This window comes from Cyprinus carpio, chromosome A3, assembly GCF_018340385.1.
Source record: "Cyprinus carpio isolate SPL01 chromosome A3, ASM1834038v1, whole genome shotgun sequence".
In the NCBI taxonomy this organism is placed as follows: Eukaryota; Metazoa; Chordata; class Actinopteri; order Cypriniformes; family Cyprinidae; genus Cyprinus; species Cyprinus carpio.
The window spans coordinates 34,744,535-34,766,997 of NC_056574.1; the positions used below are offsets into that span (position 1 = coordinate 34,744,535).

Sequence of the window (22,463 nt, forward strand, 5' to 3'; positions counted from 1 at the left end):
GTATGCGCTTTGTGTTAAATAGTGCAAAGCACAAAAGGGAAGAGAGATTGATGCATAGTGTATTATATCTGTGCAACAGTTATTAAGCCTTTCTTTTAGCAGTTTTAAATTTCAGTTACTGTGCACATAAAAACCAATTTTTAGTCTTTTCTATGCCTGTGTTTTGTTCTCACAGACACCCGGTAGAATGTAACAAAACATTAAACTCTGGCAATAAGATAAAGTCCTTTTTGCAAATTCATAGACATGTGTTTATAAATCAAGTAAAATAATGGGAACACAGAATGATCTTGGAAAGAGCTTTACTGAGCTGACTGTCTTAACCGAACGCGACCAGGGTTTAAAGGCTGAATGAACGACTGACAGCCACAGCAGAGAAAAGAGTTTGTGTGAACTTTAATGTAAGGACTTAAATATTCACATGTAGCTCACATTAAGCTATCGTATGGCTCCAGAATAATTTGCACAATCAAAAAAAACAAAAAAAAACAAAACAGATTTGCATCGGCCCTCTCTGACTGATACCCGATCGGCGCATATACAGTATATATATATATATATATATATATATATATATATATATATATATATATATATATATATATATATATATATATATATATATAAATATATAAATATATATATAATATATATATAATATATATATACACAGACACACACACACATACAGTGGTGCACATAAGTGGTCCGCATGCGCGTCCAAAATAAGAAATGCTCTGTGTAAATTAGTTCAGAGTGTGCGTTTGCATACCGACATGGTTGACAGCTGTTAATGAACAGTTACTATTTTAGATAGACAAATCGTACTGTATAAGATTTCTATTCAGACTATAAGCATAAATCTTGGCTACCCGCTAATCTTTTCAAAGCACAATGCAAAACTGACATTTCATTCACTGATGCTCTACAATCAGCAGCATTTAACCCGGAAGAACATTTACTTACTTGCCGGCAACCCGCCAAAATAAAAGCTTGCTGAAATTAAGTTTGAAAATGAAAAATTAAAATAATTCCAATTAAAAATAATAATTAAGGTTCAAATTAAAGTAATAATGATATTAATAGAAATAATAAACATATTTGCATTTTATTTTTAAGTTTACTATAAAATAATTGTATTTGTATTTAATACTGCCTTTTTATTTTAAAATAAAATAATATTATCACACTTTATTATTTAGTTTATTATTTAAATAAAAACTAAATAAAGTACAATAATATTATCACTATTATTATTCTTATTATTATTATTATTTTTAATATTTATATTTTATTGGACCCACCATGTTCCATGTGAGGACCAAATCAAATCTCCAGGTTCTCATAAGAGAACCAGGCTGAAAAACTTATGTGCACCCCTGTATATATGTACAGGTGCATCTCAATAAATTAGAATGTCATGAAAAGTTAATTTATTTCAGTAATTGATTTGTGAAATTGTGAAACTCGTGTAGTAAATAAAGTAGTTTAAGTCACTGGTTCTTTTAATTGTGATGATTCTAGCTCACATTTAACAAAAACCCACCAATTCACTATTTCAACAAATTAGAATATGGTGACATGCCAATCAGCTAATCAACTCAAAACACCTGCAAAGGTTTCCTGAGCCTTCAAAATGGTCTCTCAGTTTGGTTCACTAGGCTACACAATCATGGGGGAGACTGCTAATCTGACAGTTGTCCAGAAGACAATCGTTGACACCCTTCACAAGGAGGGTAAGCCACAAACATTCATTGCCAAAGAAGCTGGCTGTTCACAGAGTGCTATATCCAAGCATGTTAACAGAAAGTTGAGTGGAAGGTGTGGAAGAAAAAGATGCACAACCTCCAAGAGAACTGCAGCCTTATAAGGATTGTCAAGCAAAATCGATTCAAGAATTTGAGTGAACTTCACAAGGAATAGTCAAGGCATCAAGAGCCACCACACACAGACGTGTCCAGTAATTTGGCTACAGTTGTCGTATCCCTTTTGTTAAGCCATTCCTGAACCACAGACAATGTTAGAGGCGTCTTACCTGTGCTAAGGAGAAGAAGAACTGGACTGTTGCCCAGTGGTCCAAAGCCCTCTTTTCAGATGAGAGCAAGTTTTGTATTTCATTTGGAAACCAAGGTCCTAGAGTCTGGAGAAAGGGTGGAGAAGCTCATAGCCCAAGTTGCTTGAAGTGTTGTAGCTTGAAGAGCTACAATCAACCAGGAGATTCAGGAGTGAATGAAGCTGATATACTCAAACAACTGGACAAACTCAAGTATGTTGAGCAGAATGTATGTTAAGTATAATCCTGTCTGATGTTTATTTAAAATGCTACACTTTTCTCCTGTTAAGACCAGAGATTGAATGATCAACCAGCTTTACCTGGTATGGTCAAGCTGGTTAACTAAGGATGTGATGTGGATCTGATGTGACACTAGAACATGACTTTTAACCAGTCACATTTTTCAGTTTGGCAGGCTGTAATCTCACTGATCAGCACTGTGAAGATGTTGCTTCATTTTTACAATCACCAAACTCCCCCCCGAGAGAGCTGGACCTGAGTAACAATGACCTGCAGGATTCAGGAGTGAAGCTACTGTGTGCTGGACTGGAGAGTCCAAACTGTCAACTCAACATACTGAGGTATTTAATAGTGTATTTAACTCACAGTGCAGATCATTCTGGGAAACATACAGTACCTGGAGGATTTTTTAAAGTACAGTGTTAAGTACAGCAGGCTGATATCACTTATCTAGATGCAGAAGGTACTTGATGCAGACCAGTGTATGTGTTTTGTATTCTGATTTGATGATGATCCAGTCTGCTTGATCAAATCACACTGATCACATGTTAATATCAAGTGTAAAGACAGCCACAGACTCATAGACAACCATCACAAAAGGCTGTAAAAAGTCATTGATGCACCTGGTATAAAGAACCAAGAGTATGTACCTTTGAGCAGGATTATCTGTGTAAATCAAGTTAATATTTTGTCTTGGGGCTTTAACATCCTTTTATCACTCTCAGTAAACATATGAGACTTTCTTAAAGTGTCTCATGACACTTTTCTAAAGATGCGGTTTCGCCTGAGCACATACGGCAAGGTCTTCTAGCAATGCAAAGTGTTCCATCATCAAAACCTTTTCAAACAAAACTCATTATCAAGATGTAAATATGCATTACATTTACATTTAATCATTTAGCAGACGCTTTTATCCAAAGCAACTTACAAATGAGAACAATAGAAGCAATCAGACAAGCGAGAGAACAACAGTATACAAGTGACATGACAAGTCTCAGTTAGTCCAGCGCAGAACACGTAGCTATGTTTTTTTTCAAGAATAGAATAGATTAGAAAAGAAAAGAAAAGAAAAGAAAAGAAAAGAAAAGAAAATTATTAGTTGGTCGAGTGCTGGCAAAAAAAGATGTGTCTTTAGATGTTTTTTGAAGATGAGTAAAGACTCAGCTGTTTGAATTGAGATTGGGAGGTCATTCTACCAGCTGAGCACAGTCCAGGAAAAGGTCAGTGAGAGTGATTTTCAACCTCTTTGATATGGCACCAAAAGGCGCCATTCACTTGCAGAACGCAAGCTTCTGGAGGGCACATAAGTTTGAACTAGTGAGTTTATATTGGTGCCGCGCAAGTGGTCGTCTTGTAGGCAAGCATCAGTACCTTGAATTTGATGCGAGCGGCTACTGGTAGACAGTGTAACCTGATGAGGAGAGGAGTAACATGAGCTTTTTTTGACTCATTGAAGATAACTCTCGCTGCTGCATTCGGGATCAGTTGCAGAGGCTTGATAGAACATGCAGGAAGGCCCGCAAAGAGAGCATTACAATAGTCCAATCTGGAGAAAACAAGAGCTTGGACAAGAAGTTGTGTGGCTTGCTCTGACAGGAAGGGTCTGATCTTCCTAAAGTTTTATAAGGCAAATCTGCAGGACCGGGTAGCAATATGATCTGTAAAGCGTAACTGATGAACAATCACAAGTCCTAGGTTTCTGGCTGTCCTGAAAGGAGTTATGGTTGATGAACCCAGCTGTATAGAGTAGTTGTGATGAAACGATGGGTTAGCTGGAACCACAAGCAGTTCTGTCATAGTAAGGTTGAGCTGAAGGTGATGGTCCTTCATCCAGCTAGAAATGTCTCTCAGACAGGCTGCAATGGGAGCAGCTACTGTCAGATCATCTGGATGGAATGAGAAGTAGAGTTGAGTGTCATCAGCATAGCAGTGATAAGAAAAGCCATGCTTCTGAATGACAGATCCTATTGACATCATATAGATGGAGAAGAGAAGTGGTCCAAGCACTAAGCCTTGAGGAAACCCAGTAGCAAGAAGTTGTGACTTAGAAACCTCACCCCTCCAAGACACCCTGAAGGACCTACCTGAGAGGTAAGATTTAAACCACTGGAGTGCGGTTCTAGAGATGCCCATCTTTCTGAGGGTGGACAGGAGAATCTGGTGGTTAACTGTGTCAAAAGCAGCAGACAGATCCAGCAAGATGAGTACTGAGGATTTGAAAGCTGCTCTCGCCAGTCGCAAGGCTTCAGTAACCGAGAGCAGGGCAGTCTCAGTTGAGTGGCCACTTTTGAAGCCAGATTGGTTGCTGTCCACGAGGTTGTTCTGTACAAGAAACATGGAGAGTTGGTTGGACACAACTCGCTCAAGTGTCTTTGCAATGAATGGAAGAAGGGATACCGGTCTGTAGTTTTCTAAAAGTGCTAGGTTTAGAGATGGTTTCTTAAGCAGTGGGCTTACCCGAGCCTGCTTAAATGCTGTGGGAAATGTAACAGAGAGAAGCGAGGTATTGATAATGTGAGTAAGTGAAGGTATGACAGAAGAAGAAATGGTCTGAAGGAGGTGAGTGGGGATAGGATCAAGTGAACAAGTAGTAGGATGATTGGAAAGGATAAGTTTGGAAAACTGCAAAGTCATCAGCTGTAAGAGTGGATGAAGGAGTATGGGGAAGAGGACAAAGAAGAGAAAGTTTTTAAAAGTGTGTGAGAGTCAGAACAGTTGTTAATTTTGTTTTGGTAGTATGTTGTTTTAGCAGTGAAGACATTTGCAGAGAAGGAAGAGAGGAGTGACTGATACACACTGAGGTCGTTAGAGTTTCTTGATTTGTCCCATTTCCTCTCTGCAGCCCTGAGTTTAGAGTGATGTTCACAGAGAACATCGGACAGCCAGGGGGCAGATGGGGTGGTGCGTGCTGGTCTGGATGACAGTGGTCAAAAGTTGTCTAAGCAAGAGGTTAGAGTGGAGCAAAGAGTGTCAGTAGCACTGTTCGTGTCCAGTGCTGAAAACTGAGAGAGTGAAGGAAATGAAGATGAAACCATAGAGGATAGGTGAGAGAAAGGGAGTGAGCATAGGTTGCATCGAAAGGTGACCTGTGGAGGAGTGTGTGCCATGTCAGGAGTAAATGTGAGGTTAGAAGTGATGAGGAAGTGGTCTGAGGTGTGCAGTGGAGTAACTAAAGTGTTGTCAGTGGAGCAACAGCATATGTAGATCAGGTCTAGCTGGTTGCCTGATTTGTGCGTAGCTGTAGTAGACGCTCGCTTGAGATCAAATAAGGCGAGCAGAGTGTTGAAGTCAGCAGTCTGAGGTTTTTCTAGGTGGATGTTGAAGTCACCGAGCAGTACCAGAGGAGTACCATCCTCAGGAAAGTTTGAAAGTAACACATCCAACTCCTCCAAAAAGTTTCCCAGTGGGGGACGATAAACAACTACAAAGTGGATTTTAACAGAGTGGGTAATAGTAATTGCATGTGATTCAAATGAACTGTTACCTGTAAGACATGGTTGAAGATCAAATTTCCATTAATTTGAGATAAGGAGACCAGTACCTCCACCCCTCCCAGTCGTGTGAGGGGTGTGGGAAAAAGGGAAATTAGTGGAGAGGGCTGCGGGAGTGGCAGTGTCTTCGGGTTTGATCCAAGTCTCAGTTAGGGCCATGAGGTTGAGACTGGAATGAGTAGCAATAGAAAAAATAAATTCTGCTTTGTTAACAGCAGACTGGCAGTTCCAGAGACCAACTGGAATAGAGAGTAAAGTAGTAGAGGTCAGAGGGACAGGCCGTAGATTACTGGGATAGGCCTGCCTCCAACGTACAGTGCGAGCTCTCCGAGTGTTAGTAGTAATAGTAGAGATTTGAAAGCACATAGTGAGTACAAGTGACCTAAATAAGTATTTGAGAACAAGCTGTACAATATGTAAAGAAAGGGGAGAAAAGCAATACTCAAGTGTCTTGTCGGTGTCCTTGCTCGGTGGAATCGCGCAGGTAGAGTCGATGGTCTTTACACTCTTCAGTCTTCACATGAGGAGGCTTCACACAAGGGCTGCCGCGACTGCTACCGTGGTGAAACTAACCAATTTTATATTTATATACTTGTATTATATATTATATACTTGTTATTGAAGTCAGCTGGCCACGCCTTACTATTTAGCAAACCAAAACTGGGGAGTCCCGCTATAGGCAAACGCAAGAACTAACGCAACTTGAGCACGTATTTAACACGGTAAAACACAGTAAGTGGAAAAAAGTTTCCTAGCAACAACAGCCGCACTGAAATCTAATGAGAAAACGAGGCAAAAAAACTTACAAACTGCTGTCCTTTTCTGTTGCTTGACTGCTTCTTCTAACAAGGACTTCCAAACAGGTAAATAAATACTTTCACTGGCTTTGGCCACGCCTTACTATTTAGCAAACCGAATCTGGGGAGTTCCGCGATAGGCAAACGCGAGAACAAGTGCGACTTGAGCATGTATTTACCACGGTAAAACACAGTAAGTGGAAAAAAGTTTCCTAGCAACGACAACCGCGCTGAAATCTAATGAGAAAACGAGGCAAAAAACTTAACTGCTGTCCTTTTCTGTTGCTCGACTGCTTCTTCTAACAAGGACTTCCAAAACAGGTAAATAAGTACAGGTAAATAAGTACTTTCATGTTTGTGTTGTTATAAAGAGAAACATCACAGCATGAGTTGCAATGCTGCTTATCTTAGTGTTTAACTGAATATGTTGAAATTTGTGCTGTCAGTAGATTAAATTAACTAATCGAAATTTCTGTAATTAATTGCAACTAACATTAAAATCTGTATTATATTTTTATATTGTAATAATTTCACAATGAATCTCCAAATTTATGTTTAAACAACATACAGATGGTGTATTTTAAATATTTGTTTAATGAAATCTCTTTACTCAGTACTATGAAGGCCAGTATCACCGATACCAGTACTGCTACTGATGCCTCTATTAAAGGGGTCATGACATGATTTTTCTTATTATTTTGTTAGTTTTGGTTCGCGTTAAATGTTATTAATGTTTTTTGCACACACACACAACTTTCTGAAAGTTTCTTGTCAGTAAATGATTGCTAATGTCATTGCATAGGAAACAGTATTAATGCCTCCTTGCTATTGCACATGAGTAAGTGTTTTGACATCATTATCCATATCATGTACTTTTGTTGTTTGAGTAACATTAATGACACAGACAGCAGCTGGAATATTAAGCTGCTGGTACTTCAAAGCTGGTCACAGATCTGATATCTATTTGGACATATCCAATTTAAGACATTTAAACTTATTTAAGACTGTGCTTGCTAGGATACTTGTTTAAGATAGTGTATATCTTTTCATTACATTAACCCTTGCCATGTTGTTGTAGATTATCTGGCTGTATGGTGACAGCAGAAGGTTGTGCTGCTCTGGCATCAGCTCTGAGTTCAAACCCCTCACACCTGAGTGAGCTAGATCTGAGCTATAATCACCCAGGAGATTCAGGACTGAAGCTGCTAAATGAAGCTGATATACTCAAACAACTGGACAAACTCAAGTAAGTTGAGCAGTTACAATCCCCCACTCTTCTGTGACTGTGAAAGAATTAATCATAAAAATAAATGCTAAGGGTGTTGTTAGGCATGACACAGAGCAGAGTGCCTAAAACCTAGTATACCTTACGTTAGAAGAAAGAAAAAATGTTGACTTATTACCTGTTGCATTGGAGCTTTTATCAAAAGGCAATATATATATATATATATTTTTTTAAGTGATAGAGTAACCAAGGCACTGTAAAAAAAAAAAAAAATATTGCTTGCATTTGAGAAAGGTGAGCATAATATGCAGCCCAATGCAAAATGTAAACTATCTAAAGTTAAATTGTTACCATTCATCCGTTGTGTAGTTTGTCCACTTTGGATTTAGATTAAAGGCTGGTGGATTGGGCAGCAGCAATGAAAGATATTTCTCCAGTAAAGTAACAGGACACAACGGATTCCCCGGGTGTGCAAACATAAATCCCCATAGACTTTCTTTGTTTCTTTCGCCGATATCTTTGTGGTAATTTTGTGCATTAATTGAAAGACAGTGTCGCATACTTCTGTCCGTTCTCATCCAAGAGGATAATAAATTATTACATAGCTCCTGAAACTGTCAGGTTCACCTTTCCTGTTTTTCATGGTGGCATAAACATAATGGAGAACCTGGTTTAAGTCAGTTTTGGTTATGGTTTTAAAATCAATAGCCAGATCTTTTTCAGCACACCAGGACTCAAAACAGCAAACATCCCACATAGTCTGTCTAAGAGTACCAACTTAATCGACTTTTCCAGCTCTTCAATTCCTCTCATTAAATTTCAGTGTGTCTACTTAGTTTTTTGTCCTTTTTGTCCTGTCAATCTCTTTCCACCACTCATCCATATTTAACCCACCCAAATAATTAAAATTTACCAAAAAATCAGACACTTTGAAACATTTTCTTTGGCTCAGTAATACTGAGAGCCGAATGGTTGCCAAGCACCACAGACGTAGGAACATCTCACGCACGCTCAGTGGCGTGGCGATACTTATGTAATGCGTCAACTCTATGTTTTTGGGAATTTCACAAAGACTATGAGCACGGCTAAGCCAATCAGAATCAAGGACCAGAACTAACCGTTTTATAATGTCATTGTTTTTATGTTTGTCATGAGATGCTGTTTTGATTCTCACAACAAAGAATGATGCCCAACTTCCTTTAAAATAAAAAATACTGAATTATGTCCCACTTAAATGCTGAGCTTAATAGAGAGCCTATGAGAGCATTATGAGTGCCATTTGGGAAGAAAAAAAATCCAAATGTTAATTGGAAACTGGGCTTTAAAGACTGTGTTTCTGTCCTGGATTGGCTTCTCTTTGATGATTTGAAGAGATCTCAGATTGATTTACAACAAACAGCCAGTAATTGAACAGTGATACAGTACATGGCTGACAGTGCCTATTTTTTATTATTATTTATTTCAGCTGCACATGGAAAGAGACATGGTTTATTAACAATTATTAAACAGCATACTGTCATTTGTAAATGCATAAGGGATAATCAATAGATAGGTGTAGCCTCACGCTAGGGCACTTCTGAAATAAGGTTGTAGAAAGAAAAGAGGTATGGAAAGGAGCAGCCATAGTGGTTGTTGCGCAGGAAGCCTCACACTAGGGGCCGTTTCAGAAACAACTAAGAAGGAGGGAGGAAGAAAATGGAGAGGAGCGGGGCGGCGCTAGAGAATTTTGAATGTAGGTGCTGAGGTGGTGCTAGATCATTGACAGGGGAAGCTGGGCAATTCAGGGCTCAAGACTCATTCTTCCTACTGGTCGCTCTTTTGTGACTAACTTTCTCAGTTGGTGCACTAGTAGGTTTTTTTTTTTTTTTTTGCTACAACATGCAAATAATCAATTCATGCTGATGAACTTTTATCATAGTTTATAGTTATATGGAAACAAAAGTGGTTAACATTCAACCCGTTCTTTTTCATCAGTAGTACTATTTGTTGTTTTAATTTTGTGAACGGGAGTTCCTCTTTTTCTGTGTTATAAGCCGGCTTCAAGTGCTTTCACTTTCGATTTCGCGATCTTGTCACGTTTTACAATAAAAGATAACTGTCTGTTTTGCTTACATCTATAAACCTTTCACTTTTTAAGACTAAAACAAAACATGGATCCGTTGTTATTTTTAATTAAAAAGCATAACAATGATAAAACAGTAAGATACATTTAGTCATTTAGCAGATACAGTGACAAACTAGCTTACAAAACATTTATTAACAAAAAATGAATAAGATGAGGCATGGCATAGGTGAATTACAGAACATTTAGCAAACACTGAGGAATCAAATAATAATTAAAAAATAAATAAATAATAAAAAAGAGCCTCCATAGCATAACGTGAGGTAAACAGCAAAGGTGACAGTGCTTGCATGTTTTTTCCCTACAAGAATACCAACATGTTCACCTTCTCTGATTATGTAACAGAAATGGCAGCGCTATGAGTTGGCCAATACGGTGGTCGCGACAGTGTGATCGCTTACAAAATTTTGTCACACAGGCAGAAAAGATGGTCACAGTCTGGAGTCCTGCAATTAATAGGAAATATAACCAAAACAGGTTATGGACATTTTATTTCTATGAATAATATAATAAATACAAGGAAAACTCGCCCACTCGATTTTATAATATTCTTTATTTTTTTAGTCTGTATGAATAGGTGCATTAATTTCTATTAAAGGCACGTCCATGTGGAGATGGCAAGTCAGCGTCGGCATTCAGCAACTTCATCTTTGCACCCTACACTGACTCAGAAAGCAATAGTTTATTAATAAATAATTAAAATGTTTCCTTTTTCCCCCGACACATTCATAATCACTTTGCCGGTGCCTTTGAGGCAATTGCTTTATGCATGAGCTTGAGTGCGCCCTGCCTATATATTAAAGGACGACTTAGTATATTATTATATTAATCAATTTAATATAACATGCAACTAGAAAAATCTTTAGTCAGGGGCAGGCCTACTTAGCACAAGGAAAGCACTCCATTTTCTAAAAAAAAATGCTATAATGACATTACGAAAAGCGCGACAGCTGCAAATCACATCTTGCACGAGTCAACTTTTTTTCTTTGTTTGTTTGTTTTGTTTCTTTTTTATCATCTTAATTATTAAATACAATATGTACAGCATATAATCTTGAGAAGATCTCAACTAGCAGAATACAACAATTACATTTGTTTTAATTAGTTTATATTAAACTATATAAAGTTTTTGTGAGACATTATACAGTGTGCTCTGTGCAACGTTTTGAATTACAATTTTAGTAAAGCATAGTAAATCGCACACTGAAGTTTAGAGCAGTTGATCTCGATTCAAACGAGCCTATGCACAATATAAAGTGATGTTACAGATCCTGAGATAATGCTTACGAAATGTCATGACATGCTATTCATCTTAAGCTGACTTCTTGGATATGATCCCATCGCAGTGATGATGCAGTGTTGCAAGCGTTATTTGAAAAATATTGGTCAGGGGGTGGGATAGTCCAAGATGGAGTCCTGCTAACTTTCGCTGAAGTCTGCTGACCAACTTTTATAACAACATAAATATAATTCTTTCAAATTAACTATTACATTTGGTAATGTAACGCGCAAAGCATTGTTTCTTTAGGTTAAAACTTCATTGTTTTTTTTAGGAGTTTCATAATTTTTTCAGTGACACTACGTTTTGGAAACACCAAAGGGGAAATGATGTTTGGATGGTTCAGAGCATTCTGCTGGTGTAATAATAATGAAAAACCAATTTGCTGTTTCAGTGTAACAGAACTATATTGATCCCAAGTGGCATTTTCTTTTATTGGTAATTTGTGTTAATAGAGTTTTTATATTATTGATTAATATTTATGGATATAATACCTCCCAAGAGAAAAAAATGGTATAATACTCTTCCAGATGCTTTAATTTTCATTGGTGGAGATGTTAATATCGCTTCTGATAACAATCTTGATAGATTTCCTCCCAGACAAGTCTACTTTTCCTAATTCAAAATTGAAAATGTTAATGGAGAAGTTTCCAAATGTTCAATCTTACACATGAAGTAACAAGAATCAATCAAGACTTTCTCGGTTAGATTATTGGCTTATACCACACTCCTTTAAAAACTATGATGTTTCAGTCAGTATCCTTCCCTCACCCTTAACAGACCACCACACTATACTCATTTCTACTCCTTTATGCACAGGACACTCAAATACCAATTTTAGAGCTTTTTATTGGAAAATGAACTCCTCTCTGCTTAAGCATGATGAATTGATTAAAATAATTTCCTTCTTGATTCAATATTATTGGGCAAAATCATCATCTGACAAAAAATTCAGTTTTAACTGGGAGTTACTTAAATATGAAATAGGATTGGGTGTTAGGCATTTCAGCAGCAACTTTGCAAAACAGAGAAGGTACAAAGAGAAGAAGGGGATATCAAAGATCATAACACTTCAGAGTAAAATTCAGGAAGACTTAACAGAACTTGCAAACCTCCAATCTTAATTAGATAGCATTTATGAATACAAAGCTGAAGGCTCCTATGTTTGTTCAAGAAGGAAATGGTTAGAACAAGAATAACAAAGCTCTGCTTATTTTTTTTTTTTTTTTATATAATTCTGGCCATCTTACTATTGATTCTTTGCAAGTTAATGCAACTTTGACAGTTAATCCTAAGGAGATTGCCTCTTTCTGTAGTAACTTTTATTCAGAACTCTAATCTAATATCTAGAGATGAGCAGTTTGCATGTGATAAAACTATAAACATTGCTGATATTATTGACGGTATTGAAGGCCTTAAAAATAACAAATCTTCTGGAACGGATGGCCTAACGGCTGAATTTTACAAATGCTTTGTGGAAGATTTGGCACCATTCCTGCTAGATATGTTTTTGGAGAGTGTTCAGTCAGAAAATGTTCCAAGTTTAACACAAAGGCTACTAACTTTAATACCTAAATCCAAATAAGATACTTTTCTGATAGATAATTGGCAGCATATGTCTTCTCAACAATGATCATAAAATATTAGCTTGGATTCTAGCTAAAATACTAATTCTTAGTTGATGATATTTGTATTAATTTTTTAGATTTCTACAAAGCTTCTGGCTCTCTTAATAACAAGTTTATTTTTCTATCTCTCAAAAGCTTGAATTTTGTGATCCATTCTGTAAATTTATAAAAACTCTTTACAATAACCCCAACTGCTCTATCAATCTTAAATGGGGTACTTCTAGCGTCACCGTTCGAAAGAGGCGAAGACTTAAGTACAGGCAGATGAGGAGTCTTTATTTATAACTGACTAACATAAATTCTTACAATGAGACATAAACTGAGCACAGGGCACAGATGGTGATGAAAGGGAGAAACACTGGGCCTGGACCCCTGGCACCTAGATTTAAGTTGTCAAGAGGAGTTTATCAGGGTTGCTCTGTATCCCTATATTTATTTCTTATAGCTGAACAACTTTTTTTCCTCCTTTCTATTGAGTAGTCATCTGCAGGGTATTACTCTTGCCAGTAAGCATATTCTTATTAGTCAGCTAGCCAGTGACACTACTTTGTTTCTTAAAGATGAATCACAAATACAGATTGCTATCGAACACATTCATTTTTCTAAAGTTTCCGGTTTAAAGTTAAATCTTGATAAATGGGAATTGTTAGCTATTAAAACCTGTTCTTCTCCTTCTCTTTACAGTATTCCAGTTAAATCATCTCGGTTTATCTATATGTAAGGATGATAAAGTCAGATGCAGATTAAATTTTGACCTAGTTGTTGGAAAAGCTAAAAGGAAATTCTATTCATGGTTACGGAGAGATTTATCTCTAAGGGGCCGAACCCTTATTGCTAATGCTTAGGGTATTTCAAGAATGACTTACTCCGCTCTCTCTTTATATGTAGATAAACCTGTGTGTGCAGACATTAATAGAACATCATTTGACTCTCTGTGGAAGCATGTGAGACACTGAGCGCATTTACATGCACGTTCTTATGCCTATTATGCTTAATAAGCCAAAAACGCACTTGGTCATGTAAACGCAGTAACCTGTTTTCTTTTATCGGAGTAGGGATCATAAACGGCGTAAGCATAAACCCGTCGCAACAGGTAGTTTTTTTGCCTCTTACTCCGATTATGCACGGCATGTAAACGCATAACCCACTTTCTGTCGGCTTATTGAAGTGCGAATGTGTGATACGTGACAGGAACGCATCGTTAGTGCAGATTTAAGTGCATCTAGACCGAGCAAACATCTTGCAGTAAAGAAAGAAGGAAATATATCACAAAAGCAAAATACTTTTTCATGACTCAGAAAATGATAAAAATGTGTTCTCATCTCATAGTAGAAGTGGTTCAGTCACAATACTGCATGTATAACTGCATGAGAGGATAATATAGCCTACACTCTCAGAAATAAAGGTACAAAAGCTGTCACTGGGGCGGTACCTTTTCAAAAGGTACACTTTTGATCCTATTAGATTCTAATATGTACACTTTAAGTACTAAAATGTACCTTTTAAGGTACCAAAATAGACCCTTTAGGTACAAACATGCACCTTTTGAAAAGGTACCGCCCCAGTGACAGCTTCTGTACCCTTATTTCTGAGAGCTGTAAGTTTCCCGACATGCTGCAAGCTTAATTTAAATATTTAATAACTAATAAGGTAAAGGATGTTTCTTATAAATTACGTCATCTTTTTTACCCTGTTAAACTGTATTTAAAAAATAAAAAATAAATGTTTCCAGATATTGATTCTTTATGCTCCTTTTGTGGGGCTGAAGATGAATCTGCGTCTCATCTTTTTTGGAAGGATTTCCGTATTTTTGTACATGCCTTTTCTTCAGAGTTTCTCTTTATTAAACAAAGATGTTTTATTTGGTCATCACAACGAGAAGACAAGGAACAATATTTTTTGATAATCATTTTTCTAGCACTTTTTTTTTTTTTTTTTTTTTTACACAAATGTTTAAGTTTCAAGGTGCTAAGCCCTACTTTCCTGTTTACTGTAAGGAACTTAAATCCTACCTGGACTCTCTTCTTAAATCCAGCAATTCTAAAGCTCACTGCATCTTTTTTATAATGTCTTCCTGATTTTGTAACCTGTAATTGTATTTTCAATTACACACTGTAAAAAGTGAAACATTGGATTAACTTAATAAAATTGAAGTAACCATTCACAATAAAGATTTTACATTGACCTAATGTTCAGAAACCATTCAGTTCAAACTAATTTTCTGCATTCCATGCAAACTCTTTTCTGAATTTGGTGTAAATCAATATTTTAAATTGGCTTAAATTAAAAAAAAAGGTTTTTAAAAGAATTTATCTAAATAGAATTTTCTTCAATCTAAAATATGTATTCATTGCAAGTAATATAAAAGGCTTCACAATTGGCATAATCTAAAAAAAAAAAAAAATTCTCTCAATATATATATATATATATATATATATATATCTATATCTATATATATATATATATATATATATATATATATATATACACACATTTTTAAATGAGTCAGATCAGATCTTGTATGAAAATCACTGTTTTTAAGATTAGACTTTTTTTGGCAAAACAAACATTGTTTTACAAATACAAATGTAATTGAGAGTGATCAAGTGATCAGTTCATTTCAAGTTGAATTTCATATAGCAGTATTAAAATGTAAATATATTATAAGAACAAATAAAAACAAGAAGAACAAGAATAAGAAATAAGAACAAATACCTAAAAACAATTGGTCTGCTTCTCTCAGGAATTAACATTTTTGGCAGAAGAAATAAATGTAAATCAAATACAAAACATAGATATTGCCACATCCAGTAAACAACAAACAACTACTGAACTACTAATACGATGTAGTGGAGTCTGGGGTGAAAGCATTTCTGCCATCCTGTGTGTTTGTGTATGTGTGTTCATCAAAGCACTGAATGGAGGCTGTCAGTCAGTCACTGACTATGCAGCAGAGTGCAGAGGCGACATATCTTGGGGGTCATTTTTTCTTGTGTCAAGTTCCATTAAAACTTTCTGCAAAAACTCAAAAGTGATTTTCAGTTCTTTTGGATACTCGAGGTTTAGCACATATGTCAGTCCAAATAGCATTGCTACAGCAGCTGTGGTTGAGGGCACATTTCTGAGGACCTCTGTGTCCTCAATGAGAACCCTGGTGTCTGTCTCACTGATTTAGACGGCCATTGTTTGCTCCAGTCCATCACCTGGCATATCCTGGCGAGACAACACATAGTAATAAATAAAGAGTGCTGACCAGACCCAGTTGAGTGTGTGAGAGACACCCCTGCTTATTCTGCATTTCCTGAACTGAGTGAGTGTGCTTGTTTTGCATTTCGTAAGCTGCATGTATATGAGAAAGACCCTGTTATGTGTGTGTGTGTGCCTGTGTTTATATGACATCCCTGCTTGAGAGAGAGAGAGAGAGACAGAGAGAGAGAGAGAATAAACAGAAACATAATTGTCATGAATCAACTTTGTGACATGCTGACGTGTGTGTCTTAAACTCTCTCTCTCTCTCTCTCTCTCTCTCTCTCTCTCTCTCTCTCTCTCTCTCTCTCTCTCTCTCTCTCTCTCTCTCTCTGTGTGGGATAAAAAATTAGAATATAGTCAAAAAGTTAATAAATTTCAATAATTCAAGGTAAAAAGTGAAAACTTGTATATTACATTGATCCATTACACATAAAGTGAAATATTTCAAGTAAATATGTGTGTAAATGGAACAATGGTAATATCACTCATATTAACAAGTCATTGTGGAGAATTTTACAACATTCAGAGCGAGAAATTTTTTTTTCCTTTCATAATATCCGTTCAATCAGTCTATATAATATTAAGTTCTTCGATTTCCAAGGAAAATCGTTAGCTGTAAAAGGGCGCCATGTTAACGCTATACCGCTAATGTAAAAATTAACGTAAAAGTAAATTAAAAGTAAGTAAAACTGTGCCAAGGAAGTCACATTATAAAAACTGACCTATAGTCACCTTATAAAAAATTATAGTGTGAGTGCTGAAATAAAGGGCAAGGATAACGCAGACGTGCAATTTTGGTTAATTCCTCCCTTACCTGACAAAACGTGTCCTGTTCACTTCGCGCTGTTCAGCAGATAACCAGCCTCCTCCGACTTCTGCTGCATGCGGTCTCTTCCAGAACTTTCTCTCGGGTTTTCATGTGTGCGAATGCGCAAACCATGCTTAATCTAATAAAAGTCATTTGATCGAATGTATAATTTAAATTTCATTGTTATGTTATAATTTTATATTGTATCTATCTAAGAAAATAGATTGAAAGACACACATAAATTACAAAATGTAATTTTACTTAATCTAATCATTTTAGGCTATTGGAATGAAAAAAAAAATATCAAAACAGCAATGTTTTACTTTTTACAGTGTAGGTTCAATTCACTGATCTATATAGTCAGTTATTTCTCTGAATAAATTCAGATTTCAGAATGAGCACTTTTTCGTTTGTTATATATGTTGAGGTCGTGTCCGTCTGATGTTTATCATGTTTATGATGTTCGCTACTGTAATGAATGTAGCTTTTTAATACGTAGGGGAAATTCCCGACATTTAAAAAAATATCTGTTTACATGCCTAGGGTGTTTGCATTGTAATAATGTACAGAAATACTTCAGATTTAAAACCGGTGTCTCGTTAGGCAATGTTTTCTCATTAAAATCATACAATTTCCTATTAATTCAATAGAACGTTTACGCACACTAGGGATTACCAATATGGCGGCGCGGTGGCTTCACTTTAATGACGTCATTAGCAATCCAGTTCTATATTATAGATCAGTGGTTCAATTCAAATTTTTCAGTTCAATTTTTGTATGTTCTATCATTGGACAATAATAATAATAATAATAATAATAATAATAATAATAATAATAACAACAATAATAATCTGACCAATGGGAACTTGATCTAGGAAATGGTGGGTGGGGATTATATAGAGACCATTCGGCCACTGATTGACAGCTGGAGCGCGTTTGGATCGGATGGTTCATTCAGATTGACTTGTCTATCATTTATCATACTCTGTAGAGCAGGAGCACACAACGCTGAGACAGATCATCACACGTTCATGATTTCGTTACTTATTGAATCAGATTATAAATTTAGGAATACCGCTTAGACTTCAGATGGTTATAAATGGTTTCGGGATGAACGGGGAAATCACTCGGAACAGCGACTGGGCGACAGAAGTAGCGGCGGATATTTTCTGGCCAGTATTAGGAAAGGTGAGCAGAGCTGAATTTCTTGTCTTTGTGGGAAATGGATGTTTGGGTCGGGAGCGAGCCTCAGTCAGTTGACTGTCTGTCCGCGTTCCCGGGGCGGGAGAAGCGGGTTCGATGAAGGCGCCTGGGTAACGTACATCTGCAGGAGGTCGTTGACGGCCTCGATTTCCCGTGTAATGAGCTGAAAGTGGAACCGGATTAAGGGCGTCTTCTCAGAGCATTGCTCAGTGGAGCTGAAGTGCAGGAGTTCATCTTGTTGGGACGCTGTTCACGGGACGGTGAGAACAAATGCCGGTGGAATTGTTGCTGGAACGGAGCGATGATTGACACGACTCCTCTCGAAACTGTGTAACTTGGGAACCTCCCCCTTTCCAAAAAAAATTAATTCATTCATTAAGAGGCCACCGATCATGCACGGAAAAGGTATTTTTTTTTTTTTATTTTTTTTGCGTGGGCATTTACAATCCCAGGATCAGCTCCGATGGATTAATAAAGGACAAAAGAGTGTGATACGTGTTGCTATTTGTATGTTTTATAATCTTACATTTAAACGATTTTTAAAAACAAATAAACAACCAAAAAAAAAAAACGTCAATGGCCTAATTACGTTTTACTGTAAATTGTAGTGTCCTTACGAAAATTAACCTTTAGCTGTGTCCGAAATCGCTCACTCGTTCACTCATTAATCCCTATATAGTGTGTGGCGGTTGAGTGAACTAGGCTATATCAGAAAGGAGTGAACAAATAAGTGAACGGATTCGGACGGTGACGTATAGGCTACACTGCGCGTGAGACTTGGAGCTGTTGCAAAAACATTGTCATACGTATTTTTTTTATATTACATATACCTTATTTTAGAAAATAACAATAATAGAAATAACACTCAAAATGACTTTATATTGTAATTTATACATACCTCCGCGTCAGCTTTGTGGTTTCATATATGGTATATTATTAATTTGTTTTGTAATGCTTTTATGTTCATAATATATACTATTAAACTACTGATAACAGAAATAAACATGTTATGTTCATAATTTTATGTATTTATTATTGTTAGTATCTTGACACTCTCCCGAGCAGTGTTTTGAGCTCGGATAAGATAAAGGTCATAGAGCGCCCTCAGGCGACCATTAATTTTACATCAGCATGAATACGCTACCCACAGGTGATTTACGAACTTTTTTAAATGATCCCCCTAATTATCATCATTTTTGTAAGTTAACAACGATGCCACCTCAGTAAATTAGTAAAATATTAAACTGAGTTATTTCCTACATAACATATTTAAATATAATGTATGAAATAAACGTTAAAGCAGAAATAATAAAGATGTAAATGTCTTTTCCAGCTCGCCGGTTCACGCATTGGATTGTGGGAAATAGTGCTTCAGCGAGTGTACATTAGTTGTACACTCGAAATCAGAATGCATTGTGGGTAAAAAGTATGAACGAATGTAGGGAATGAAGTCGTTCACTCAGAATTCGGACAGCACTACAAAATGGCTGACACCCGATATAGTGCACTTTATAGTGTGTAGGGAGTGGTTCTGGACACAGCTGGGAACGCCCACAAAAACATCATAACCTATATAATTATAATTGATTTTACTTCATTTTATTTTATTGTATTTTATAACTTATTTAATTATATTCACATGTTTGCTGTATCCCCCACTTGTTCTTGTTGTAATATTTGTGTATTTTAGTTATGATTGTTAATTTAAAACAACAACAGGACAGGTATCTGAAGCAAATGGGTTTTCTCAAACAAACTGCATGTGATCGGTGACCTGTGCAGATTCTCAAATAGGCCACGCCTACCTGATGATGCAGCGTTGGTTACGCTCTTTTGAAACCCTGGGAAAAGTGCATCCCAGGAGCATTGCTGCACGGTTGCTAGGGTGCTCTGGGTGGTCGCTAGACAGTTACTAGGGTAATTTCCATGGTTGCTATGCAGTTGCTAGGGTGTTTTATGATTAGTTGGGTGTTTCAGTGATTCCAGTGAAGATTCACCTCTAGTGCAGAACTGCAGTGATAATTTTCACAAACACTCTGCCATCAGTCCGACGAACAGATCCTGAGTGTGTGAAAGACTGACGGATGGAGGGATGTGAGTGTGTGAAAGACCGACGGATGGAGGGATGTGAGTGTGTGAAAGACCGACGGATGGAGGGATGTGAGTGTGTGAAAGACTGACGGATGGAGGGATGTGAGTGTGTGAAAGACCGACGGATGGAGGGATGTGAGTGTGTGAGATTATATTTTTTGAAAGTTTGTGTAAAACAAAGGAAGAAAGAGATGAAAGAGTTTGTTTGTTTACAATATGAGAAGCTTTTGAGTGTTTGTAATAAACTCTATAAACTCTTTCTTTTTTGTGTGTGTCTATTTTTGTGTGTGTGTGTGTGTGTGTGTGTGTGTGTGTTCTAGTGTGGATCATGGAGGAGAGTTCAGGATCAGAGCAGGACTCCACAAATGTAAGTCCACACACAGTCACACAGTGTTGAGCGTTTGTTGTTCAGTTGTTGTAATGTGTGTGTTGTAATGTGTGTGTTGTAATGTGTGTGTTGTAATGTGTGTGTTGTGTTCAGACGCCTGTGATCTCACACTGGATCCAAACACAGCACACACTCAACTCGTTCTGTCTGAGGAGAACAGAAAGGTGACGCATGTGTCTGAGTCACAGTCATATCCTGGTCATCCAGACAGATTTGATGTGTGGGGTCAGGTTCTGTGTGAAGAGACTCTGACTGGACGCTGTTACTGGGAGACTGAATGGAGAGGATATGAGGTTCATATATCAGTGGTTTATAAAGGAATCAAGAGGAAAGGAGCGAGTGCTGACTGTTGGTTTGGAGAGAATGAAAACTCCTGGAGTCTGAGCTGCTCTGATCACAGATTCACTGTCTGGCACAATAAAAACTCCACTGTTATATCTGCTGCTCCAGGCTCCTGTAAGAGAGCAGGAGTGTATCTGGACGAGTCGAGCGGCATTCTGTCCTTCTACAGCGTCTCTGACACACACACACTCACACACTTACACACACTCACACACACATTCACTCAACCACTACACGCTGGATTTAGACTTTATTATAACTCTTCAGTGTCTCTGTGTCACATTAAACACACACACACCTGACACACACACACACACACCTGACTGACACACACACACACACACCTGACTGACACACACACTCACACACCTGACACACACACTCACACAGACAGACTGACTGACACACACACACACACACACACACACTCACACACACATTCACTCAACCACTACACGCTGGATTTAGACTTTATCCAAACTCTTCAGTGTCTCTGTGCCACATTAAACACACACACACCTGACTGACACACACACACACACACATTTACACACAACTGACTGACACACACACACACACACATTCACTCAACCGCTACACGCTGGATTTAGACTTCCTTATTCAAACTCTTCAGTGTCTCTGTGCCACATTAAACACACACACACCTGACTGACACACACACACACACATACACTCACACACTTACACACATCTCTGTCTGTAACAAACACACATTATTGGTGTGTAATCGTGTGAAAGTGTGTGTTTTCATCTGAACCCGGAGAGAGAATCTCAGTCTTCAGGAAGTTGAATATCAGACACAAGACAGTTTCCTGTTTCAGAGCGTCAGGATGAAGATGTTTCTCAGTCAGAGACACTTTCTGTGTTTCTGTCCTCCAACAAACAAACACTGATGTTTGTGTAAAACCATTATATGTGTCACATTTACACTGTTGTGTCATGTTTCTCAGGCCGTATTTCAGGAGATCATGATATTTTAGTCTTATAGAATGAATGAATGAATGAATGAATGAGGGACTGATGTAGTGCTTTATTGTGTATTGCTGGACACCCGAAGCTCTTTACAGTCACATGAGGGGGTCTCTCCTCAAACAGCACCAGGACGACGACAGCCGTGCGCTCACCACACTCCAGGAGACAGAGACAATCAGTAGAATTCAGACTAAAATTACTTCATCATCATCATCATCATCATCATTTATATTATTATTATTATCACATGTCTGAAACCAACATTCAAAGCACTGCTAGAGAAAAACAGTGTTTATGCAAACTGGACTTTAGATAAATTATTTTAAAACAATCGTCTGAGTCTCTTCATTTCAGGAACACCAATGTAATATATTTTGGTTCAATTATATTTTTTTTTTATTCCAAATTTTGATGATATTTAGCGGTAGGATGCAAGATTTATAATTTTTTTTATGAGCTATTTTTTCCATTAAGATTGATTAAACCGTGAGCCCCTTCATTTTCGGTTCATATTAGTACTTGAAATGTAACTCTTTTTTTTTATTTTCAGGAAA

The 22,463-nt window shown here is 37.2% G+C and overlaps 1 protein-coding gene across 4 annotated transcripts in view; it reads left to right on the forward strand.

Moving 5' to 3' along the window:
• Nucleotides 1–22,240, forward strand: part of LOC109060922 — a 62,158-nt gene extending 39,918 nt beyond the window's left edge. For 3 of the 4 annotated variants that reach the window (XM_042731600.1, XM_042731607.1, XM_042731616.1), the window contains exons 5-8: nt 2,461–2,634; nt 7,660–7,827; nt 20,507–20,553; nt 20,668–22,240. In XM_042731600.1, the coding sequence (XP_042587534.1) occupies nt 2,461–2,634; nt 7,660–7,827; nt 20,507–20,553; nt 20,668–21,218 (940 nt within the window). In that variant the 3' untranslated portion in view covers nt 21,219–22,240. The remainder of the gene's footprint in view (nt 1–2,460; nt 2,635–7,659; nt 7,828–20,506; nt 20,554–20,667) is intronic. The other variant, XM_042731625.1, reaches the window with a different exon arrangement.
• The last annotated feature ends 223 nt before the right edge of the window (nt 22,241–22,463 follow it).